Here is a 26,477-nt window from a genome sequence, read left to right as displayed (position 1 = left end):
CTCCAATCTGGCACAGAGAGGAGGCGAGAAGGGTGGGACTATAATTACAGAGGTATTTGGGCACTCGCCAATTTGCCATTTGCATTTACTGCGTTTCATGTGCAGCTCAGGGCTGCATAAGCCCCTGCACGCTCTGCCATTAACCTCAGGCTGTTTCAAGTCCAGATCAAACCTCGCCTTGATGACTGCTACAGTTCACTGAGACTAAAGCGGAGATTAGATTGGCATGAGATGTCATACTGTGGCAAACAGTGTGAGCAAAAATTTTCCAAACCACTTAATATCACTAAAGCAGATTTATCAAACTGCCCCCCCTCAAAAAAAAAAAAAAAAAACAACAACCCATGAGTGGGAAAAGGTTGAGAGATGTGATTATAAAAATCATTGGATGGATTTCTCAGTCTCAACGCCATCACTGTGGTTAACAATTCAGCAGAAAAGGACACTGATGAGCACTAACAACACATGGGCCACTTTGAAATATTTTCAATAATCATTAATCTGTTGAAATACCAGCTAAAAATCTCGGTTATAATTACTTAGCAGTTTCTTCTCATAAATGAGCAGCAGTCAAAAATGCCAAAGTGAAACAACTTGGAGGGAAATTCAAATATTCCCACTCCCAATCATTTGCCTCAATTTAATATGTTAAACTCCGATACTGGGAGGAAGATTTTTCCTGTTATGTTTTAGAAAGCAAATGATTTTTAGGATTATTTGTGACTGATTTATCAAATTAAAATGACAATGTTCGGTGGCCTTAATTCATATATTAAGTTTATAAAAATTTAAAGTATAGTAGATTTCCAATTAAAAAAAAAACAAATGACCAACACTTTATACATACATACATATTCATTAAAATTTTTATTTTGCTTCTTAATGTGTGCACTGATTGTGTATGTTGTTTTTTATGTCTGTGTTTTAAAAGCCCAACCTAAGGATGGGCATTGAAAAATAGCTTAGGCCATAAATACTGTGGTGTGTGGCATGGTTCATGTATTGTAGTCATTCCCATAAAAATAAACTGCAACTAAACAATCAAGGTTGGAGGTCAACATATCCCTCTTTACTAACCATCCTTCTTTACCTATAACATTGCAAAATGTGTGATTTCAAAAGAAGTAAATTCTAAATCTGAATGAATGAAGACAGCGAAATCCCAAGCCAAGTGTGCTGCTGCACTGCTGGTCTCTGTCTCCATTTATTTATAACCTAGCGTTCCTGCATTTTTAACTCCACTGGTTCCTGACTAACAACAATAACAACCATTTCCCTGTAGTGTTCGGGTGCGCCGGCCCTGACAGCAGAGCGGCTGCTAGTGCGTGTCCTTGCGTGAGTGCAGCAGTCTGAGAGGGGAATTGTGGGAAAAGACTCTGGGGGTGTTGGGGTATGTTCACTGGGGGAGGATGGAGGAGAGTGTATGGTGGAGATGTAGCCAGGAAGGATGACGAGCACACAGAGTACGGTAACCTGATCCACTGACTGCAGGATGGGACAGGGAGGGAAAGGGGGCTAAGAATAGCACCGAGCCTGACACACAGCTTGCAGAGCAGAGTACGCTGCCGCCACCAGCAGCAGAAACATTACTCCACTCCAGCTGCGAGAGTACTGCCTGCTGTGAGCTCTCACACACACCATGTGGAACATACATGTGATTTTCCCCTGCTCTCCCATGTGGCTGTACTTTCGACTGCAGGCACGCACACACACACACACATAAGCACATGCACACCAAAAAACCCCTGATGAAAAGTAAGCTCTGACTAAACCACTGGGCTACACTGCAGTAGAAATAAAAACTGCTTAATTATTATCACAAATATTACAAATCCAGAGAAGATATATTCAGCTTTTCCTACAATAGGATGTAGGGAAGACTGTGACATGCTCAAGGAGACGCTCGACGCCTGCTGCAACGGTAAACAGCCGGTCACGTGGTTGTGGTCCTACACGCCATCGGGCTAAATGGTGGGGGAGGTCTCTCTCAGCTGCACGTTCACTCGCTCCCTCCATCCTCCTCCTCCAACAACGACTCCCTAATGAGTAGCAGGACAAAGCCAACCGCAAAGGCCCGATACTGGAGGGGTAGGAGAGGTAACAATACCCAGCAAAGTGCCATCTCTCACATATAAATATCTGGACTATAAGCTGAATTAGATGTCCTTAAATACCTTACACAAAATCTATGAGGTATAAAGGCTCTTCGATTTTCTACCCCCTCAAAAGACAAAAGAAAAAAAAAATCAAACAAAAAACAAAGAAGAAACAGCAGTATATCAGGAAGAGTCTATCATTTCTATTTGTAAAGAATGCCTGGCCATATATTCAAATTAAGGGTTTGTGGTTTTGTGGTGTCTGGTCAAAGTAAGCAAGCAATTTAAAAAGCATAAAGAGCTGTTAGCTTACTATTCTACCCAGTATAATTGATATTTTTAAAATGGTGCTCAAAATTTATACTGGGGAGGGGGGGGGACCCCGGGAATAAACAGATGTAAATTATAATTGTCAGCTGTGACAACAACAACAACATGTAAGCGTGGTGCCTGGAGCAGCAACAATCAGTTACTTAATTTATTATACTAGCAATTAATTACAGGTATAATCAACACCTTAAACAGCTTCTTTTACAAAACACGGTTTTTAAAAAAATATTGTGCCGTATTGCAAAAACAACATATTTGGGTTCTGGACACATTATCCTGACGAGAGGTATTTTAGACTTTTTAACTCTTAAAGAAATAATATTACCTGCAGCCACAGACTTTAAAATGCAATCACAACCTGTCTATTTTTTAAATGCAGAGTCACAAAAAGAGGTTGTATAAGCCCTTCATATCTTTGGGCTCTTAAAGTCACTCTCTTGTCATTCTCTTGACTCAACTATGCACCAAATTCAAAGCAGCATAACATTTCCAGCACAATGTAAGTGCAGCTTTCTTCCTCCCATCACTGGGTCATCTTAACTGAAGGCACATTTCGACAAACAGCAAAAGAGACACTGGATGCCTTGAGGAGGCTGTTCACCTCTCACTACCCTAACCCCAGACAGGCGAAACACGCTGCCTCCAACCAGAGCGTCTGGCCTTTGTTCCACTAGTTTTTGGCTTTCATAAATAAGACGGGCACACTGCTGGAAAGAGGCGGAGAGTACTGGTTAAACTCTCTGGCATGGGAAAAACATGGGTGGATATTAATATTAAGTAACTGTTCAAACCTGTACCAGTCAGCTGCTGCCAAATCTACACTGAAGCTAATAGCTTTTTGGTAGTACGACAGCAACCTTTATAGGTGTATTTAGTCACTTACAACAACAACAACAACAAAAAAGTTTTGTTGTACAACTAAGTACACTTCATTAGATACAGCATTTACTTTGCTAATGTCAAATACTATTATAACACCAAATTCTTTTGCCAAATCAATACTATGAAAGACATAATAAATTCATTTAAAGACCAGAAATAGTTTTTTTGAGCTTTATTATGCAAGACAGAGTGCTGAACAATTTCAGTCTTATCCTTCACTTAAATCACTTAAAAAAATAAATAATAATAACTCATCTAAATCTACAAGGGCGAGGCTCGGGACATGGCTTGCACACAAATAAAAGCCTCGTCAAATAACATGTTTGTACATGAGAGGATGTAAATAGGGTTAACTTCACTGGCAGGGGAATAAGGCTCTAACCCGGACTGATGAAAAATGCCCACTAAACTGGTTCGAGAGAGTCTGACAGCCTTAAGAAGCCTACCGCCACTGCTCCGAATGTAGGTTAATGATCAGATACCCAAGCAGAGGACAAGAACAATGAAGCCTTTACTGCTGATTATGGGTTAAAAGGAGGGGGGAGGGAATGTGGGAGGGATTAGACCAAAGGTTAGGACCCAGGCGTAGGTCTTGTTCTCATTTCCACCACATGGCCAAGCTCACTTGACTCAATCAAACACTGGAGAGCTGTTGCTGCTCGAGGAAATATTGATATCCACAGTATGGGTGGAGAATTGGGGAAATGTTTTTTCAAAAATCTGACTTTGAATTAGCAATTATCAGACTTGGCATTAATAACAGTGAGCTAAATATGCAACAGAAATGCTTCTCATGTTGGTAACAAAAACTATTAACTGAAAAACATCCTGTTTAATACATGTTAAAAAAATGAATTAAAAAAAAAAAAGCCTCATCGCTGTTGCAACATGTTTGCTAAAACAAAACGCCCTCCTTTTCCTTTCAGAGAATTTGTAGGCAATGATTTAAAGCCCCTGGTGGCAAAGACATTACCTACATGGCTATGAAACAAAACACATCTGCAGCTAACAAGGTGTCACAACCACAAGGAATCCTATCCACTCGGTTCCATATGAGCAACTAGCTGGCCACAGTCTGAACAATAAACTGTGAGGAAAATATTGTGTCAGTTTTCATTATGACATTCAAGATACGACTCCATCTACACCTGTCAAATCCTATTAAACTCGATGAGCTGCCGATCCGATCACAGGCCCGACACATGGCTGCCTGCGCAGTGCCAAAACCACAGCTCTGCAGTGCCAGAGTAAGCTTAGATGAGACCAGTGTGTGTGGAGAGGTTGAAAAAGCAACTTCAGCTTCATGCTGCGAGGAATCTACAGATTACATAGCACACCAACCTTTTACCTTTGATTTAAACCTCTTAAGTCAACAATGAAATACCAAAATTGCTCTTGAATAGCTGGAAGTTAATCAGTTAATTGTCTGAAGGCCTGGTTGAGTAAAATATTTAAACCTCTCCTTATTTCAACACTATAGTCTTAATGCTTAAGAAGACACAAGATGCCTTGAATCAACAACGCAGAGACAGCAACCATTTTCAGAGCTGGTATATTTTTTTACAGTCAGCCCCACAAGACATGCAGCATATTAATGTTTTTTTATACCAATTTGTATTCTAAAGTGTTTCCTTTAAAGAGTGAGGCTGTGTGGAGCTAAAGGACACAAACTCAGAAACATTAGATATTCATTGAAAGGAGTTAACCATTTACCTTCCCTCAGTCATTTTACACTGAAAGTGGATGACCTTGGTACTAAAATACATCAATTAGCTTAACAATTACATAAGGTTTTACAGCGTTTAGGACAGTTGGTTAGATTTGTCCATTACAGTGCACTCAGTGCTCCTGCGCAATTTCATATTACTGTGCTTTGATGAAGTGGTCAATACTGGAACACTACATAAATCCATGGACTATAATACACAACAGCCACACCATTAAAACCATAAAGAGGTGAGGTAAAAAACATTGGTTCAATGTAATGTTCTGCATTGAAACCTTAGGTCTGGGCATTCACGTGTGTGTGTTATGGGGAATTTAAGGTACTGTATCGTCCTTTTACATCTCTGTTACTATAAAATCAACCAACACAGAGCCTATGTTAACGCACCTTTGTGCAGGCCTCCAAAAAGGTGACGGTGTATAGCTTGATGGCAATGATGCTTTGCTATGGGCTGTAAAGTTAGCGTTAGATAGAAGAGATGCTACTTCGACTGTTTTTAACACTCGGTTTCACTTCAATGTGAAGAAGTTCTCTGTTTATTATTACTTCCGCCTTCTGTACAGCACAGGCTAATCAGTAGCTGTAGTACATGAACAGCATGAACAGAAAAAAAAAACAAAAAACAAAAAACTGCATAGCCCACGTTGCATGTTGTTCCACATATTTATGAACCATCACCAATGCACTGCCATACTGAGCGTCTGACGTTAACATGTTCCACCATTTTAATGCTGTTGTAGACAGCTGGGAGCAGTACCAAAAGGCCTCCCTGTCTGGACAATGTGCCCCACCAAACTGCAAAACCTGCTGAGGGAAACTCAAGGTGGGAGTACAATCCAAGTCTAACTGAACCACCCCAGAATGTGTAAGAAATTATCTTAACAGATATCTTCAACATGCAGAACCTGCAGACAAGGTAAAAGGTTTTTTGTACTGCAAGATTTCTGGCTTCTGTTTGCAGTCTGGGCTGTATTACACAATCTTGTTGGAGCAGTTGGTGGCTGCATGCAGGTCAAAAGAAGGAAATCTTTGGGAGTGTCCTTCAGAATCTGCCAAAGTTCCCATGTCTGTTTGGGTGGCAAAAAAGGAGCCTACATTTTTCATGTTGTGGTTTATTAGTGTATATAAGTCAGCCCTTTCCACGTTTGTTTATTCTTTACTGTAATCATATGCAGAAACATGAAGAATTTCAACAACTGTGCCCAATTTCAGCAGGTTAATTCTAAACATATCTGAACTGCTCTAAACTGTTTTGTGCATGAAAAGGGCCACAGTTGATTATACTTTAAACAAGCATGTTGAACACATGCTTTACTTTGTTTTCATGTTATTTAATCAATAAATGTTTGTTTTCAATTGTGTCTACAAAAACAAAATGAAACTGATTAATGTATGAGTTCTGCCACATATATGTCTTTCCTTATTACTACATGTGCAATTAACTTTAATAACAAAAAAAAAATCCTTTAAATTTAATGGGCTGGCTGTAGCTCAGGAGGTAGAGCTGTCATCTACTTATTGGAAGGTTTGTGGTTCGATCCTTGGCTGCTCTAGTCTGCATGCCAAATATTCTTGCGCAATATAATAAACCCAAGTTGCTCTCCAGTGCATCCACTGGAGTATAAATGTGTGTGAATGTTAGACAGAAAGCACTTATGTAGAAAAAGCATAGACAATAGCGCTTTTATGAATGGGCGAATGAGGCAAGTTGTATAAAGTGCTTTGAGTGCTCAGGTAGAGCACTGGTGCTATACAAGAACCAGTCCCATTTACCATTTCACTTAACTTCCCTACAAAAAAATAAATAAAAATAACAAGCCAACATTGCTATGTTGTCGTTGCTTCAAATATTTTAAACAGCTAGTAAGACATAAAACCCATCATCAAAAGCAACCCTAACTTTTATGTAAACATACAGTGGAGAATATGATAGGTTACTTCCTGTATAATAACCCTAAACAATCTCAATTGTAGCCCGTTTTCATCTTAGCTTTAAACCCATTTAAAATAAAAACTAGCACAGTCATGGATAGCATAAAGCAGCATGCAGAGTACTGCCAATGATTAGCACAATCTGATCACATTTCTCCACTCAAAAAGAGCTCAGTCACGCGATTTATTCTACAACCAAAAGGAATCCACTGAAATTGTCCTGTGAATGAAAATCTCATTAACCTATTTTACAGCAGGAGGGTCCTCAGCCTTCCGAAAGCATGGTCACAAAACCGAGCCAGAGTAAACAGGATATGACTGCTTTCTTTGGCATCGGTGAAGTGAAAGCAGTCCATGAAGAATGCAAAGAACACACCCACTGTCAAATTGTCTTTTTTCACAATAAGCTAGCAACAGACAGATATCTCTCTCACTGCTCATTCATAAAATAAAACTTTAAGAGCTCTTTAATAATTTAAAAACCTACAGCATTGTAATATTGCAACCCAGTGTGTTCCTTCCTTCCTGTGCGCATGAGGTGCATTCACAGTCACGCAGGAAGGTCACAGGCTCTCGAACTGTCGGCCTTTAAAAGCGTACAATAGATTATCAAGCCGTTACACACAAAGATAATGCGCTCAACGTACCAAACAAAAACAACACTTTGCACACATTCAGCTGCTGGCAAAGGCCAGCACATGTTGTGAAATCAGGAGGCTCCACCCTCTTCACAGACACATGCACAAACACACGCTTGCTAAGCCTCTTGAAGACGCAGATACTTGGCTGATGGAGCCAACTGCAGGTTCTGGTATAGCTTGAGGCACATCACATCATGACCACTGCTTGCTTTCATGCTCCCTTTTGAACTGCAACCTAATAAGTGTAGTCGACAAGTTGAAGTGAAAGTGATACAGAACCGAATTTTAAGCTGCCTCAAATAGAGGAAACAGATAATTTCTTTGGCTTATTGTGCTTGGAGCTTTCCCGTCACATTTGTTGTAACCTTTTTAAATTTCACTCCATCTTCTAAGCTGACCAAACTCTTTACCATCACAAAGCTTAAACGGCGCAGCCACAGTAGCCTCAATGACCAATAATGGCAATTTATCAATACTCAGTGGGCAGTGGTGTTCACTTTGCTGAAGAGTGACGAGTAAAAAACAAAAAAAAACTGACTGTTTGGGGGGGATTTCCCTGAAGATATGGCCCTGCTGTGAGCACTCAAAACAAAAAAAGAGGAACCCCAATCAGAATGTTAGTAAAGTAAAACAGCTTTATTATAACCATAAGTCATTCTTGCTCTTTGTTGCTGTGAAATGCTGCAATATGGCAAAGATCAGACCAAGCAGACAACATATAGGAACAAAATACCAAAGATAGCCAAGCTAAAACTCTCAATGTGAAGGACTCGAGTACAAAAGGCACAAGTTTAGGTCTCAAACAGACTGCTTATGTTTCACATGAAATGAACCAATACATTTAGTAAGCTTAAGCTCATATGAAATCATTACTTTCCTTCACTCAGTGATGTCCAAGTCATCAGTAACTAGTACCTCAGACCTTAGCCCAAATCTCTCTGCTTTAAAGACAAGAGATTTTTGGCTTTTGTTCCATCAGAATTTTGCAATCAGGGGACCAAAATAATAATAAATAAAATCTAAGACATCACTTTGTGTCTAGGCTTAACCCTAAACCCGTGAGGGTTAATACCTTTCTCTCTTGTTCTCTTAGAGAACGTCTTCTAAATAGCTTAAGACATTTTCCATTGCACTGATCTGCATTTAGAACCCTCCACCTCCATGTGAATGTTACTCCTTTAATCTGCCGCCTCTTATTTTTCCCCTTTCTTAAATTACTTCTCACCCAAAAAATGCATAACGCACAAAACATTTGATATGACAAGTTGGCATTGTGTGAAGGATTAAAACAAATTATTAAAAAAAATATATTGTATAATACTGGAGACAAAAACAATAAAAACTGGAAGTAAGTATTTTGTACTTTCCACTGTATGAAAAATAATCCAAATGAACAACTGTAATGCAAACAAATTTTCTCAAGAAGTGCACTGTAAAGAGGGAATAATGTATGCCCTTACATAATTGCTCAGGCATTACAGCACCTTAGTCAATACCCTATTCTCTAAGAAGCTTATAGTCTGTCTGGAGAGGCTTTATACTATAGATGTCATGCTAACGTTTTCCAGTTATTTTTAGAGCAAGCCCTCTTTGTGCTTGCATTATTAAGCAAGAAAATATTGGAAGGAGTCTAATAACAATCTAAGAAATCTGAAAATTTGACGTAGCTGGACTTTAAGTTCAGTATTAACTGTGTACTGGGCTGCATTTCTTTACAAGCGTCTGCATGGCTCTCAGCACATTTCTGTCTGTGCCTCTTATGACGATCTGCCTGGACGGCACGTGTAAAACTGATGTGACTGCAGATTCTTTCCCACCATCTGATTTCCATGATCTGGCAGAAATAAGAGGAAAATTTGATTTTTGAGAATCCAGACCTGTCACTATGCATGCGAGTGTGATCAGAAGATAAATGCTGGCATTAAATATTGCCAAGACAGCCAGAGAAAATATTTCAAACTGACCAAAACTGCTCTATAATTAATGTCTCAACCACAGCGCGACCGCAAGAAGCAATTATTCAGATGATCACTTTATTAGTATATGACATAAAGCTACAATGTTAAATACAAAAACAAAATGCTCTGTCTAAACATAAATAGTTTTAACTTGCTAATAACATTACTTTTAAACAACAGTTTTTCTGCAGATCAAACACTTCATTGGAAGTCATATCACACTGACATATGGATTGATACGCAGTTGTGACAGTTGAGTCACAATTGAATAGTTGTTTAACATGCCCCTCATTTAAGGCAAAGTCTCACCTGCAATTGACTACGCCATGAGATAAACTCTGTAAGGGATTTGTAGACGAGCAATAAAAGCTAATTTAGTGTCTGAAGGAAAGAAGGATGAGTGAAAATAAAAGCAAAAGCTTTGGAAGAGCAACAAAAACAAGATCCAATCAATGAGAAAGAGGAAATTAACATATCATATGCCAGTTCTAACAAAAATACTCTCAGAGAACAACAGGTCATATTCGCTTACGGAAACTGGTTGAATTTTAAATAAAAAAAGAAAAACAGAAAAAGATTTGCCAGCTGGCTTGTGAAACTGATCGTCATCAAGCTACATGTCAACCGATATCTGCCCACTGGCTCTTCACCCCATACATGTGGTAGACATTTTTGATGAAGGTGTCAGCCAGCTTATTATCAAAAGCAGATTTTTAAAAGTAAAGTTAGTCATATGGCTGTGAGTAAATACACTATAATAGAACTATCAATGCAATTACAACCAGTAGGTGCAGTGTGATCATGACTGAAGTTAGAGCTTTGTCTTTCCAAACAGCCAAACTGGAAAGGATGGACAGACTGGCAACTGCAGACAAAGTGCATTAACCTCCTAGGACCTGCCGTCCACATATGTGGACATCACATTTTGGGTTATTTAGACCAAAATACTCAATTTTGCTCTACAAGGGCCTGATATCCATTTACGAGGACATTATACTGCTACTGTTCTATCAAAATTTTAAATGAATATCCTCATATGTGGCTCTGATTTTTCATAAAAAGACAAATCAGGTAAAAAAAAAAAAATTCTGGTAATTCTTTGTTTTTACATTCATTGGGCCCCAATATGCCCAAATATCAAAGAGAAATTAAAAATGCATGCCGTGGAAGAGTTCGGATCTTAGGAGGTTAATTTCATTATAATTTCAACGGGGTCTGGAATAATGGGCAATGCCTGCTATCTAATGGCAGAAATGTGCCCATTTACCTTGCAGTTTGACAACAATGTAAATTCAGCTTGTTGGGAATTTGGGGAAGAATTGCTCTAGTCCTTCCCTAAAAACTCTAACTTACTGTTTAGTGGACCATGAACCAAAATGGCCAAAATGAAGCCTTTGGTAGACAATATCTATCTCAGGAAAGTAAAACTCGCTAGATTTCTGAAATTCAACCTGTGGAAGGATCAATGATCCTTTAATCAATGATTGCCTTTGTCTCCAGATCGCCCGGTCCACTTTTGGCAAACTGTAACATTTGACCAGTTGCTCTGAGATTCTGCTGTTCACCCCATAGCCAACTTGCAGGCCTCTCAAGACATGCGAGTCCTCATGAGCCTGGGGCTCTTTTCACCCCCACATGCAACCACAGACTTTATGCAATTAGACTGAAGAGGAACTTTACTATCAAAAAACACCCACTGGTCAGGACATGCAACCATTCATGTTTTTAATGTACTAAGCCTACCTTTCCCTACCTCCCTCACATTTTCTAGGTGTTTGTTTTTCATTTTAAATTATACCTAAAGGTCAATAAAACCCACAAAAAAGACTTTAAGTTGAAGAATGTTGAGCTGTCTTACCGCACCAATAGCAAAGGTAGCCAGGCAGAAACAGAAGAAAGTGAACTGGTGCTTCAGCAATGCAGACATAACAACAAAACAAACACGACATTGGAGTATGTCTTGATGAGTTTGAGTGTGACATGCTGAAACTTTGAAGGGGATAGTAGTGTTTACACAGCTTTTCTCTTGTCCTTTTGTGTCGTTTGTGTGTCATCCGGCACATGTGCAAGTCTTTTATTACTCCTAAGTACTTGTTTGGGCAGCTATTTCAAAAAAATTTAATTATTTTAATACCCAAACATCAAAACCACTAACAGGTCAACAATGAAATGTTTTCTGGAAACCTTTATAGAAATGTATTTAAAAAAATAAAAAATAATATCATACTGACACCTACCACCCACCCAACCATTGTTACACTATGCACAAAGGTTAACAGTAGAACATACCAAACCCTAATGCTATCTTTAATTTCACTTGGGACTGATTCATTTAAAATCTTGAGGTGAAAAGTCAAACAAAAAAGCAACTTATTGTTTTTGAAATTGCTGATTAGTAACACAACACCTCCAATAGCAGCCACCATGGCTGTTGGTAGCAGCTAACAGCAGGACAATGTATCCCACCACACCACAAGTATTCTCTGGAAGAACATGAAAAGTAAAACCAACAAACAAACAAAAAACAACAACAAAAAACAAAGAGTTCAAAGTATTGACTTGACCTACAAACTCTCTGGATACCCATGCAATCTATCCTCTATCTGATGCAGCACAACAAGTCCAGTCCATGGAGCCCATACCCCAAGTCTGCTCAATTATGGCAATTCACATTGAGATCACAGAAAAAAGCATCAAGCACAGATTGCCAGTACAAAAGCCGGGAATGGCATTTGATGCTCCTTTCCAGTGGCTCCACAGTAGTGGTTTACACATTCACCTAAGAAGCCTGAGATCCCCGGTTCAGTGCTGTGAAGAAACACAAATCCCTGTGGGGTTGTGTCATGAAGGGCAACCAGTACAAAAAGAAATTCATCCAAATTCAACATCTGGAGTTACCCACAGTAGCAATTCCGCGTGAATAAGGGAGCAGATGAAAGCAGCTTTTTTCAAATTTAATTCTCCTTTCTCTACTTGTTAAAACCAAAGTGTTTTCAGACAACTAAAATTGTTTTAATATTAGTGCTGACCAAAAGATGATCTAAATCTGGTACAGCATGTCAAGGAGTACGTCTGGAGGTTAATAGAAGGACAGAACACTGACTTTATGCTTCTGCTGGGAATTTATGTAGAGCTTAGGATGTAGCATATGCCGGTGCTTGTGCTGACTGTGACGATGGCGATGTGCACATTTGGTTGTGTCTTAACTTTAACAGAGGAGCATGAATTTGACATGCAGCAAAGGAAAAGGTGCCATGGATTTATAACACAGGGCAAATGAGTGCACAGATGTGATAAAAGAAGGAATTGCCTTAATTGTTTAATCTCATTTTAAATCATTAGATTGAATGTAAATTTTGATTAACTGGAGAGCCCTAATATACCCTTAAACCTATACGCCCCAAAGAACCTAATCTTTTGTAGAGAATCACACCATTACACTGAGGCTATGTGTTTTTAAAATCACCAATTAAGTAATACAACTAAATAAATGTTGTTTGCAATGAACAAAACGATAAACAAAAGCCAGGGCAATGCCTTTTTGTTACTTAAAACTGACATTTTATTATTGGACACCATCATTTAATTTGCTTTATCAGTGTCAGCTACTAAACTACCAGAAGACTGAAGTGAACAAAGAAAACCCTTTCAAACAAAAAAAAGCATCTTCTCTTCAAAGGCACCACAAAAAAGGCACCCATGACGCACTGCAAGAAAGAGCTTGGTATATACTGCAGTGTCAATTATGTGTCCTACTCGTATTGTCATAACCTTTAGTGCCGTGGGAGGTCTCATTCATCCTGAGGCAAATCATCATCACATGATACTTAGTTGCCAGTCAGAGAGATGTTAGTACAAACTCATTACAGAAAGTAAGAGTATTTAAAAAACAAAAGTTCAAGGTGACACAAGCACGCTAATGAAAAGCCTACTAATCCCACCACGTACAATTGAGTCCAAAACAGCAGTGACCAATCAATCAATCAAGGGAGAAGACAGCACTTTAATGCCTGAAGAATCATGTTCCCTAATATGAGAGTGATATGTTCTATTGATAAAAATCAGCTACTGCCAATTTAAGTCTATGAATAACATTTTTATTTACTGTTCTGTCTATATAAAATGTATCTAAAGGAATAGCAGATTAACAGTGGACTACATTTAACAAAGCATTAATATGAAAAAGTATCATGTATTACTACATACTAACTTGCTCCTTAATACATTGTTAATAAGCAAATAATTGCAGCATGGTCCTCGTGATTTATCTAAATTGCAGCTAAGGTTAAGAAGTTTTTAAAAAAATGATTTAACAAGATTAATTCTAAAGGAATTGTAATTACAATTGTGCAAGAATTTACTCATCATTGAGGACTCACCATTTAAGGTATTTAAGTGCTGTTCCTTAGAGTAGTAAGGTCAATTATGATGTATCATGGTGAACTGGAAGTATGCTTGTTGTTATACAACCTTCTATAATCTTAACACATTCAGTTTAATTAATCAGTTCCTGGTTTAAGGTCAGCTAAAGAGTGAAATTACTAAATATAACTTTAAGTGAAATGACAAACAGACCACCCTGTTTTAAGAGTATTTTCATGCATTCCTGTAAGATTTGGTTATCTAAAAGGCCACAGACACAAGCTGATGCTACAATCAATTGTCAGCACAACAGTTGAACTGTAACAAATAATGCTTTATTTTAGTAACTCTCAAATTCTAAATGGAGGTTTCTAGAACACTAGCAGTATTCAAGTCAATATTCATGTCTCCAAAATTAAAATAAGCCCCCCAAAAGAGACAATAAGAGTATGTGTTTCTGACAGTTGGTTTCTTATGGTTTTATTTTTGATGTAACCTTTAAGCAGCTGCTTGATTAGTTAATCTCTGATCATGACACGTTTTCATATTTGAATTGTGGTGCAACTCTAAATAGCATTCTTCTTCATGATCCCAAAATGAACATTTCTTGTAATATTGAAAATGAAACATTTATTTTAAAATGGCCAGTTAACTGTATTTACATGTGCTGTTCCTTAACAAAGACATAAAAAATATATTTTACATTTAATACTGTTGTTTTTTTTAAACTGTATGAAAAACAGATTAATTAAACACCATTACAATATGACCATTACACTGTCTACATACTGCATTCAATATAATAGTATAAGACGAATACACAGTATTTTGTTTGAGACAGATGTCACTTAAAAATACTGCCCCAATTTCGGACTGATTCTAAAAAAAATTTAAAGCTTCATTTAACAGTGTAGAAGTGCTGCAATCCAATAAAACTCTTTAACTTAACGTATGTTCAATTTCAGGTTGACGTTTTGGTTGAGTCAGACGGGTTGCTGCACAGATAGCCATGTAAAGACAGGCAGCTTTTGTATCAGGCAACACACCCCCAAGATGTCACAGTCACTGCCTGGGAGGCGCAAGCTCCGGATTTCTCATAGCTATGCTAGTTCCTTGAGAGAATTTACAAATCATAACTACATTTTACAGCATATTGACTGCTACTGTCCCGCCAAACTACGCTGGTTGTAAATAAACGAAGTGGCGTTGGCTCGATCATTGCAGAAACCACCACCCACCAACGTTAATGCCGCTCGTGCTTCCAATAATCAAAAAGTAATGTTGTTGAGCGCTAAAATTCGCAACTTGAACATAGATAATAAACACGAGCTGTGGTGTTAGTTGATTAATCTGGCGGTGAAATTCGTCTTGCGAGTAAATATGTTGTCTAATGCTAGTGCTTGGCCAGGACAAGGCAAATTCAAGTTCACGTTTCGCGATTAAACAGCAACAGTCAACACAGGGAGCACAGCACAGCCCGAGACAAAAGCCCACTGCAGCTCCTTTACTGCCCTCACAACGATCCCCCTCCCCAGCGCTTAATCTAAGCTAGCTAGCGAGCTTGTTCCCAGACCTACACAGCCCCGTTGGCTGTCTGGCTGTCTGAAGCTAACCCAGCTCGCTCTGCTTCGCCCCGACATTTTCCTATCAGCGCTCTGTATCCTCGTTTTGAAAGCACCGAGCTACTAAAGGCAGTTACTGGGGTGGAAATTTCAGTTAGCGTAGAATAAGTCCTCAATGTGTGTAACGCACGTGGCGCACAACTATACCAAGCCCACGCAAACACATAACATTCCCATTTTCGCACGCAGTTTACGTCAAGTTAGCTTAACGTTAGCCAGCTTGCAGTACAACTTAGCCAGATTGCTAGGATTTTTTTACCCATCCTGATCCGAGGCAGTCAAACAAGAAACCTCGTTTTGCGCTTACCTTTAAAAGGGGTTACACGTTCCCACCGACTCATTCAGGTTCCGCTATATGTGACTATTGCGCAATATTAACAGTTAATTTCCTAAATACTGGACGTTAACCGTAGCCTACGGCTGTGTGACGTTCATCGCTGGTTTTGAAAACATCCAAGCCGTTCGTCGCTCGTCCTCTCGGAGAAAAACCTAGCAAAACATGCAAGCGTCATTCTCATTGGTAGGGAGAAATCATGTGACCACCAGAGCACCACCGAGCTTATAAGGTCTGCGTCTGCTGGATAGACTGTAGATGGGTATGTGTCAAACGGTTTAACTTTCATTTAACCGAAGCCGTGAGTAAATTCGCATCTTTAATTTTAAGAATACGCTTTTTGCTGAGACGTGTTGTACGTTAGCGGCGTGTGTAGCACCTCAAAGTGGCTTTTGAGCGTGTGTATTTGAACCGAAAGGAGGGAGAGAGAGGGAGAGAGAGAACAGGAATGGGCACTTGACGTCATCTTTTCCGCTGCTGTGCTGCGGTCAGTGGGAACTTTCTCGAAGATCACGGCTGAGGTTAAGAGAGGAATGGCGTTTTCCTTCTTTGTCGTGAGCATGGCTGCGGACTTTAGGCCGCAGTTTCAGTAATTAGCCGATCTGGTTAAGTCGACCTATTAGCCCGCCAATTCAGTGTATGAGCCAGCTTAGAATTGGTTGCGCAGTGACATTTGCATCATGTTGCATGCATTGCGCATGCGTCACCGTGCATAATGTTATATGTTGCAGAGAAGAGCTGGGTTGAAAGCGTATTGGTACGAGGAAAGTGGGGGAGGGGTACCGGCTAGACATGAAAACGGCCTCGGGATGGGATGAAAATGAAACGACAGGACCAGTTGTAGGAAGCGGAGTGTTGTTCAAGGCTAAGGGGGCTGTGTTTATCATGTAATGTCTTGAATGAATCAACTTTAAAGATATTTAAGCAGGCTGAATCTTAAGGTCAATATGTGGTTCTTTTGTTAATAAAGTCAGTCACAATGATACTACCCACAGTCTAGTTTGGAGTATATTAATTGGAGATGTACTAGATGAATATTTATATTATTCCTGTCAGAACCATCAGGTAGTCTCTATTAATGTCTTAAATGTATGTCCAGAACCAAATATAATGAAACAATGTCAATAAACCACATTTGAAATGAACTAAAGAGGTAACATGTAGTAAAATAACTTTACAATTTAATCATAATTTGTTACACCATGTGTAGCAGCATATCTGGTGGTATTTACTGTTTACCAAAGGTTTTCTTTATGAATAAACAATTTAAATGTCACTGAACCACAGTAATTGAAAGACATCTAAAACTGGTCCACTAAAATATATTTACATCCAGTAAAATTCAGAACAAAATATTAAGGACCAAAATGAATTTGGTAGAGCTAATGTTAATTAAAAAGGCTTTATACTTTTTGTTTTAGCATGTGTAGTACTTCAACAAACATCTAATAGCTTTAGCTTGTACTGTGAGCTTTTAATCACATGATTTTTCCATAGGGGCATACATGGTAGGAATATGCAACAAGATGCATATGCAATATGCATCATATGCATATTGCACATGCACAATATGTGCATGTGCACATGCATATTGTGCACATGCACAATATGATGCATATGCAATATGCATCATATTGTGCATGTGCTATGCTGTAATTTTGAGATGTCATATTTGAATGAATTTGAGTGTTCAAAGGATGTGATTCATACTTAAGTAAAAACCCTTCATAAGGTTTCCATAGGTGGCCATCACTGAAGTGGCAATGACAGTGGAAACTGTCACATAACTTACTGAGGCAGAAATACATACTATTTATGTAGTATCACAATATGCACACAAAATATTTAGCTTTAGGCCTACGTTGACGTATTAAGCTTTACTATTCCAGTCCTTTAGCCAGCTTTGCTTAGAAGTATCTAGAAATATAACAACTGCTACAAATCCTGCATTTCATGTTTCCAGTTTTGTTTTCCTTGTTGGAATCCATGTAAGTGAGACACTGACACCTTGAGAACATGTACAGGAACAATTTATTTACACAATATATCTGACTTAACCATAACAGTTTCACTGACAGCTTGCCTTTGTAGCAAGCAGACAGTGGCCCAGAAATGTCTACAGGTCCGATCTTACACCGAATCCTGGTCCTTTAGGAGGCTCTGTCAGGGAAGTCAGTCCGCCTGCAGGCTCACAGGAGAATCGGCCACTCCTATAGAAAAAGAACAAACCTCTTCATCTACAATCAGTTCACATATGACTTTAAAATTATATAAGAATCTATTATGCAAATTGTGCACGTACCTGGGTCCTGGTGGAGGGACTCTGCCTGCCTTAAGCTCATCAATAATATCCTCAATATCCTTTGGTGTAAGGTCCTCCTAGAATAAGGGATGAGAGCAGCTTAGCTTTTGGTCATCTGATGGTCCATGTTTTGATTTTCACATCCTCCAATCTGTAAGAAGATCTATTATATTCTAAAGACAGGGGAATACTTTAAATACTATCTTTGTAATTCAAAGGAAATTATGATGATTTATTCTAAATTGATAAATGGATAAATACTACATCAATGTCAGATTGACCATGTCAGTCAGTGACTGTATTTCACCCAACAGCAACTTTTCCCAACTTTCAAAATATCTTATTATTGATCTTTAGGACATGCAGGGCAGCACCAATTTATCAATAGTAAGATCTATGAGCCTACCAATATGAGCCAATATCAGCCTTGTTCACTAAAACTAAAATACTGACATCTGCAGTGATATTTATAGGCATCAGTGGCTGATATGTATCTCTTGTATAATATCAGTTTTCCCTGACTATAAAGTATACAGCATAACAGACAGATAATCGACTTTAAAACAGGAAAGGATTTTTGTAATGAAGATTTTTTTTTGGTTTGGGTGCAAGAGGAAACCAAGAAGAGGAAGTAAACAACAACAGAAAAAGGATAAACGGGGGGGGGGGGGGGAAATGTACATATACCGTCTTCAGCTTATTTTAAACATTAGTATCGGGCACTAATAACTATAGCCAATAATAACTCTGACTTTAACTGTCAGTAAAGTTCAAACCAGTACAGTTACTTTATGATATTGCAGAGCTGAACCATAGTGTGAAAAATGAACGATATAGGCTTGCCCAAAACCATTATGGCATTTTTTTTCAAATCTCACAATGTTCGTAAGTACAAAGACTGAATCGGGTGGTCTGCTTAATTAATACTGCCTGTGTGCTGCTCCAAAGCTGCTTCTACCTTCATATTTAGAAGCCCCTGAACAACCCGACACAAGTTCAAGCTCTTATTTGCAAACTGTGTCATCCTGAGTAAAACTAAATGTGTAATTGATGACTGAATTAATCTAATCTCCAAAGGCTGTGTGTATGGCTTGAGTGTTAATTATTCACATAAGAAAATGCCAACCTCAGCACAAGGTACTCTTGGTATTAACACATCGTGCCTTTTCTCGCTAATGATGATACCTCAGCAAGCTGAGGTGTTGCGGAGAATTCCTCCTTCACAGTCATCTTTAATTGGGTAATTCACTTAAGCTCGGCTTGCAATAAGTAAATTTCCCATGGTAGAATTATTTTCGCATGCTTAACCACAAAATAATCCAAAAAGAAAACTTTTGACATCACACTTGGTTCAAGAAGTTGATATTTTTCCAAACTAATATAATGAATAAGAAAACACTCGTGTTATAGCTGATTATTTCTCTATTTTTTTCTCCCTGCTCTTAATTTCCTTTAGAGTCTTCCATGTTGCAGGCTGTGTCACACCTGCACTGTTTTCCACATGAGAGGAGCACTCCAGAAACGGTGCTCTGTACACATTCTTTGTGAAACTCGTTTGAGCTTTAATCTAATTTGGTTAATTTAGTTAAAACGTTCAGTATGGAAGCCGTCTGCACAGACGACTCGAGCACTCACATAATAGTTGTCGTTGATCTGAACCATTGGAGCATTCACACAGGCACCCAGGCATTCCACCTCTATTACAGTGAACATCTTGTCTGGAGTAGTCTCCCCAAGTTTGATACCTGTGGAGAACCAAATGGAGAGACGCTTCATATTCAGCTAGTCTCATCTGACACTCTACAGATTGTCTTACTAAAACAACAAATATTTTTAACTTGAGCACTAAAGCCTGACGTGCCACAGCTGTTAGTCACATATGTGAGTTAAAAAGAAAAGTAAAACTTCACTATGGTTGACTTAAAGAACAAACGTTGTCCTCTATTAAATGTAACGTAGGCTCAAGTGTGTTGACAGTTTCCTTGCTTGATTTCAATCTTGTTTGATGCTACAGCTTGATATTGTTTGAATACCAATGGCAACTGTATATTTATACATTTGTTCTCAGTCTCTGTTTATCTCAAACATACACAATAAAAAAAAAAGTTTGTTTTCATCTGTTTTCATCTCTTCATTGGTTTCTCAGCATAAAATGGAAAAGCACTCTTACCGAGTTTGTTTTGGATGGCCTCCACGATGCTTTCTGAGTTACAGAGCATGCAGGGTGTTGTCGTGCAGATTTGAATGAAGTATTTTCCCACAGGCTTACGTAGGAACATCGTATAGAACGTTGCTACTTCATATACTCTCATTGGAGGGATTTCCAGCACCTCTGCAACCTGAAATACGAAATTTATATCAAATGTGTTCGTTATCATCAGAAAAGCTTGACGAGCATCACTCTGCTGGAAAACACTAAAAATATGACTGTGCCTTGTTCATGGCAGAAATAGGGAGCCATCCATGTTGCCTTTGTGCCAAATCCAACACGGGGATGGTGGCTGCTTGCTTGTGTCCTTCTGGGTACATTGAAGTGATCGCCTCAATCCTCTACAGTGAACAGAAAAAGATATTTTTCCATGACTGTATTTCCCATTTTTATTTTAACAATAAGGCCAATTTATACAGTGAAATAGTCGTGATATAATTCAAGTACATGAATTAAATGATACTATAATTGTAGTGTACTGTACAGTAGTAGGTAGGCCATCTATCGTTGAGCTTTTTTTCTACAAAAATACCAGGAAAATACATTGTGTCTGGTGCAGTAAGGTGGAGAGGCAATTAAATAACTACTAAATTAGTTACAAAATAAAGATAGAGACATCCTAAGCCAATCAACTTGGGTATTTCTGAAAAGAAATTCCAGCTTCTGTACAATAACACAAAATCAATACCTGCAATTATCTGCTATTACTGGTAATGAAAACCACATCAGTGCATCCTTAGAAAAATACTGTTCAACACAAATGCGGGGCTCACCTTCTTGTTCTCCTCAGTGAACTCAAAAGGTGTGTCAGGGTTGTTGTCAGGAGTATCTCTGTGCTAAAAAAGAATAAGGATAACATTAAAGTAGATTAAACTTTATTTATAACAGACACACACACACATAACCGTCTTCGGTATATAATTATCTGTGTATGTATTAAATCTTGTGAAGCTTCTACTGAGGCTGAATTTTTCCTCAACAGCTACCACTTTCATGCGTGAGTAACAGATCTGTGAGCTGCAAACAGTATCTGATAAAATATTAACAGTTCATCGTGTAAGCCCAGAGGGAAACAGGTGCTACTACCCAACGAGAGAACAGACTCAACACAGACAACTATTATTTCTGCTTCTGCACACACTGCCCCCTTGTGAGCAGCAAAGCTCCTTTGTGCAATAAAAAAAATTGAGGGGGGAAGAAATTTAATGTTTTTTGTTTTTTAATTTAAAGCAGCCAACCAATGCATTAATTAAAGAAGAGTGTCATAAGCATTTTTTTTTTTAAATCAAGCACAGGTTAAAAACAACGTTACTACCGGGGGACTATGGAACCAAGGAGAGTTTCCACTGCATAAAACTATCACAAGATGTTTTCGTGTGGCTGTAATGGCTCCTCCCTGGATAAATTAAGGTCTTTCGGAAAAAAGATACCACTGGGATCAATCCTGCACAAACATACTGCAGAGCTGTGTCTTCAATTAATGGCTGAGCCTTTCTTTTTTTTTTTGCAAAATTTTCAAGTTAGTGAAGCATGGACAAAACACATCTCCAAACCCACCCAAACAGATCAGGATAACAAAAATACAGCATAAGGACAATACTTGACACTGGTGACAGTAGGTTTATAAGTTTTAAAAACCTTTGCATTTAATCCTATCAGTCCAATAAAGGAGTTGGTATAGTGTTCATATAGGCCAGGTAAGGCTGCCAAATCTTAACAAAGGTTTTATAACTGTTTCTGCTCGTGTAGGTGATCTTTTCAAGTGGGACACATCTCTGAGATCCATCTAAAAATAGGTAGTTGGAAGTCGGACTTCCACATAATGGTTATGCACTTTCTAACAATGCATAGAGACAGTTCCAGAAACTTCTGTTGGCCTTTTTCGTAATTGGGTACCAACCTTTAAAATCCCCTAACAAACATATTTGAGGATCTAATGCAGTGGTTCTTAACCTGGGTTCGATCTAACCCTAGGGGTTTGGTGAGTCGGTCTCAGGGGTTTGGCAGAGCCTCCGCCATGACATGCATGGCTCATTTTGTGCACCAGTAAAAAACATATCTATGTCTTGAATTTGAAAAAAATCATATTTTATTTTTCACTAAAGAGGGGTTTAGTGAATGCACATATGAAACTGGTGGGATTTGGTACCTCCAACAAGGTTAAGAACCACTGATCTAATGGAAAGAGTAGCTCTAAAACCTTTGACATAATGTTGGAAAATTCATGCCAGAATGCCTTTACCTTTGTGCAAAAACAAAAACGCTCCTCAATGCTCTATAAACTCTGGTTTATATTTATTTAATTTTTGTGGCGTGATGTAAGTTTGATGGAGAATGTTGTAATGGGTCAGTCTGTATCTGATATTAATGGTTACATTTAAACATTTCTGACATTATTCTGACCATCGTTCTGCCTCAATTGTTACATGCAAATGGGACTCCCACTTCTCCTGTGACCTATGTAACCCTGGTTTTGGAGCAGCACTCACTAAGACAGAATACACTTTTGAAATAAGACAAGGTGAGGATAAATACAGTTTCTAAAAGTTTTGTGATTAAAGTCCATGCTTGTGAAAATTTGTTTACGCATACACCAAGTAAAGAAAGCTGATATGGTGTTGCTGTTTAATCCTGTTTTATGAAGCCCATCAGCAAATCTTTTTCTTAACCCTTCTAAAAATGTATTAACATGAATAATTCATTTTCCAATAATAGACAAACATTGCAGAAGTGAACTTCTGCCCCAGTGTAACTAAAAAAAACAATGTTAGTGTGACATAATAACAGCTAGACTGACTGCGTTGAACAGTAACAATTAAACTTAGCAGCAATATAGATATAGATAATATTAGAAATGACTACAAATTGTTGCTGTAATTTACAAAATTTTCCATGAGCTGCTGATCTATAGTAACCCACCATGATGAGCTCACACAATGTATAAAAAAAAAGCCCGTACAGCATCACGGTCTGTTTTTGTCTGTCACCTTCTACACATTTTGTGCACTGAGGAACGGAAAGTGCCACTCACCACAAAAATGCCACCAGCTCCAGCACGCACAGCAGACTGATGCAGACTCCTGGCCTGCAAAACAGAAGAAAACAGGTAAAATACCTAGTGATGTCATGGAGCTAAATTCAAACTGATCTTAAATGCCAACATTTCTTACAGTAAACATGTTACTTACATGCAATACTTTTGAGTGCATAACATATGTTAAAAATAACAAATCCAATTCATGACTTGCAGGAGTTCATTCTCTAAGACCCAAGTTTAAGTTGTGTTAGTTCATCGATAACTAAAACCCAAAAATATCAGGTGGTGCAACCAAAAACATGAGGTTTTTATGTAAAACTAGGATAATGTTGAAGTAAACGTTAACTTAATTTCTATGTAATTTAACTTTCATTTTAAAATTATATGTGTGCCCTTAGTAAGTTAATACAGGTGTTCGAGTAAAAAAGTTTGAAGTGTTTAAAGTTTAAAATGAACCAGGAACTGGAAGGAGTGAAACTGCAGATGTCAAATTAACATTATGATTTAAGATCATGTTAGTTTTCTAAACCTCTTATTTATTTTATTTAAATGTTAGTCTGTGGATTAAACTCCTTCAAGTCATATTTTAAACAGAACTGATGCACTTAGACATAATAAAATATGAATCTCACATCAATGACCCAAAGATTGACCCAAAGACTAAAGACTGTAGGTAATTGTTGACTGACTGGCTCAATGTAAAAGGTAAACTTTATAGTGACTGCTGCGCCTGCCTTGATTTGTACACAACTATATTATTAATAAAGCTTTAAAATACATACAGCAATAAAATGGAAGGTTTGCGCTAGGGCTGGGTCATATGACCCAAAATTCATATCTCGATATTTTTTAGCTGGATGGCGATATAAGATATATATCTCGATTTTTTTTAAGCCATAAAGTAAGAACAAAAAGAGAGTTCTTAGTTAAAGCTGTTTCCCAGATGTCACACAGGCACTTTTATTAATATACAGCATAGGTGTACATGAAAGAATTACTCAAAAATAAATTATGAGCATTTATTAATTAATAATGCTCCATAAAAAAAAACTAAAACAATGTTGTTTTTGTGCATAACAAAAAGCTCACAATTGTGCAGTCAAAATGTAAACTAAAAGATGCTGAGCATAATAAAGACACAGATTTCACAGCTGCTCTATTCCCAAGTTCTACTGCGTGACTGACAGCCTGGAGTTTGAAATCCGCTTCATAACCATGACTCTGAACAGGAGCCATTTATGGTCTTTATACACACAAAGTACGGTAATATTACGTTGAAGCACAGTACGTATTACTCTGCAGCTCCGTAGCTTACCAAAGTCGTACTCAAACATTTTTGACAGATTGCTGAGCGCCGTGTACCACATAAAATCGGTTCACGGTCATCAAGCACAACCAGAATTCAAACATAAGGCGCGCTGTCAACTTTTGAGAAAATGAAAGGATTTTAGGCCATGCAGCCCCTTTGGGATGGTTAGGTCGTTAACACGTTGACGCCGTCCAGCCCCACGCACGGGGCGATGCGCAGTAACTCATTAACAGAGATTTGCCGTGTCCATCTTGTCGCTGCCTGCAGGTGAAGCGATGGGGGAGGAGGAGTTGTGTTCAGTGAAGGAGAGAGGCGAGCCAGAGTAACATTGCGTAGAGACAAAAGTGGACAAAAGACAGGCAAACTTGTGGCTCCACAAGTATAATTATAACGTAACATATACTATATCGATATAAACGATATTTTCACATCTTATATCTCGTATGAAAATATATCGATATTTTTTTTAAAAAACTCGATATATCGCCCAGCCCTAGTTTGCGCCTAAAGTCAAGATTTTTGTTTTCTAGTATGAGAAAAAAAATATTTTGAGAAATCTTCCTCTAAAGCGATGAAGTGGAACTAAAGTATACATAAAGTATGACACAATAGTGTAAAGGTGGGTAAAGTTGTGTAAAATAAACCTCTTCGTGTATGTTTTAACATTTCCCACTAGTCCGAAAGAAGTTATGAAAACTAAATAACCCCAAATCTATAGATTTCTATTTCTAGTCCACTATATTTAGAAATTAATTGTACTACGTTTGTACTACTGAATTTTCTTGAAATCTTAAGCTGGAACAATTCTACATCACCATAATATTAAATATACATCTTGTAACAAATTATGCGTAAGTTTAAGCTGCACAGATGTATACAAAACAATTAAAATGAGCCCTAGTTGCAATGTTGGAGTGATTATACTTATATAATCAATATTTATGATCTGATAGTACGATGTAATGTGTATGACTGTGAAATGTGACATTCTGCATAGTGAATACCTTAGATAGCTTAAGTACATGTACAGTAACAAATGTGTAGTTTTACTACTTTACTAGTAGAAACTTTGCAGTATAATTGATATTTAACGGATCTAAAGCGTTTGCAAGCTGTTATTATACACAAAACAACTTCTTGTGCTGAGCCACTTTTACGTAAATCATTGTTTTATGTAAATTGCAAACAGTGTTATCTGATCCAAGTTTCCAGCTAGATTAATATTAAGTGATTAATATTGCTGTGTTTTCCCATACTGTGAATTTACAGCAGCCATGCAAGCAGTTATATAGGGTGAAGTTAAAGCCAATTGCATGTACACGAGCCTGCTAAAAACCCATTCTAGTGGCTATGTTTTCCTTTCGCTGCACATTTTTCCAGCGATCGCCTTTTAAAAGTTTGACAGCAGAAAGCTAATTTAGCTAGCATGCTAGTGTTACCCAACGTCATTTTGCTGAGCGGCCTCCACTGCATGCCCTTGTGAAGAGTCATAGCATTTTTTTTCTCCAAGTTATTGAAAATTGCACCCAAACCTTTCCCCAGAGCCATAAAAAATCACAACCGTACCGCCTGCGACACTGCAGAGCGAACAGCAGCAGACAGAAACATCTTGTCGCTTGAAGTTTGGTCCCGGTGCGTTAGGAAATGAACGGGACAGCGGTAGCCGACATCAACACAAGCGCGCTCAGGTTCGATTCATACTGTCTGACGCACGACGTGACGTCTGTACGTCTCTGC

General features: G+C 38.3%; 2 protein-coding genes across 3 annotated transcripts in view; both read right to left on the bottom strand.

Annotated features, from left to right (window-relative positions):
* ankrd12 (ankyrin repeat domain 12) overlaps positions 1–17,396 on the bottom strand; it is a 39,647-nt gene extending 22,251 nt beyond the window's left edge. Inside the window, exon 1 of one of the 2 annotated variants that reach the window (XM_085140114.1) lies at positions 15,857–17,396. The gene's annotated coding sequence lies outside the window, so the exon portion shown is untranslated. The remainder of the gene's footprint in view (positions 1–15,856) is intronic. The other variant, XM_085140115.1, reaches the window with a different exon arrangement.
* A 500-nt stretch (positions 17,397–17,896) lies between these two features.
* ndufv2 (NADH:ubiquinone oxidoreductase core subunit V2) lies at positions 17,897–26,463 on the bottom strand. The gene is made up of 8 exons (XM_085140171.1): positions 26,307–26,463; positions 23,426–23,479; positions 21,168–21,230; positions 20,619–20,735; positions 20,356–20,524; positions 19,821–19,930; positions 18,186–18,262; positions 17,897–18,093 (listed from the first exon to the last, which is right to left on the bottom strand). Exons 1-8 carry the CDS (start codon positions 26,346–26,348, stop codon positions 18,000–18,002), a joined length of 726 nt encoding a protein of 241 aa, XP_084996297.1. The 5' UTR covers positions 26,349–26,463; the 3' UTR covers positions 17,897–17,999.
* Positions 26,464–26,477: the final 14 nt, after the last annotated feature.

The sequence above is a fragment of the Neolamprologus multifasciatus genome, chromosome 18 (genome assembly GCF_963576455.1).
Source record: "Neolamprologus multifasciatus chromosome 18, fNeoMul1.2, whole genome shotgun sequence".
NCBI classification, from domain to species: Eukaryota; Metazoa; Chordata; class Actinopteri; order Cichliformes; family Cichlidae; genus Neolamprologus; species Neolamprologus multifasciatus.
This window is presented reverse-complemented; position numbering and strand designations above follow the sequence as displayed.

Excerpts from the sequence above, each read along its gene's own strand:
- ndufv2 (XM_085140171.1), bottom strand. The coding sequence starts at position 26,348 with ATGTTTCTGTCTGCTGCTGTTCGCTCTGCAGTGTCGCAGGCG. Across the intron at positions 23,480-26,306 it reads GCTCTGCAGTGTCGCAGGCG|GCCAGGAGTCTGCATCAGTC; the intron begins GTACGGTTGTGA and ends TCTGTTTTGCAG. Across the intron at positions 18,263-19,820 it reads AGATCAACGACAACTATTAT|GAGGACCTTACACCAAAGGA; the intron begins GTGAGTGCTCGA and ends CCCTTATTCTAG.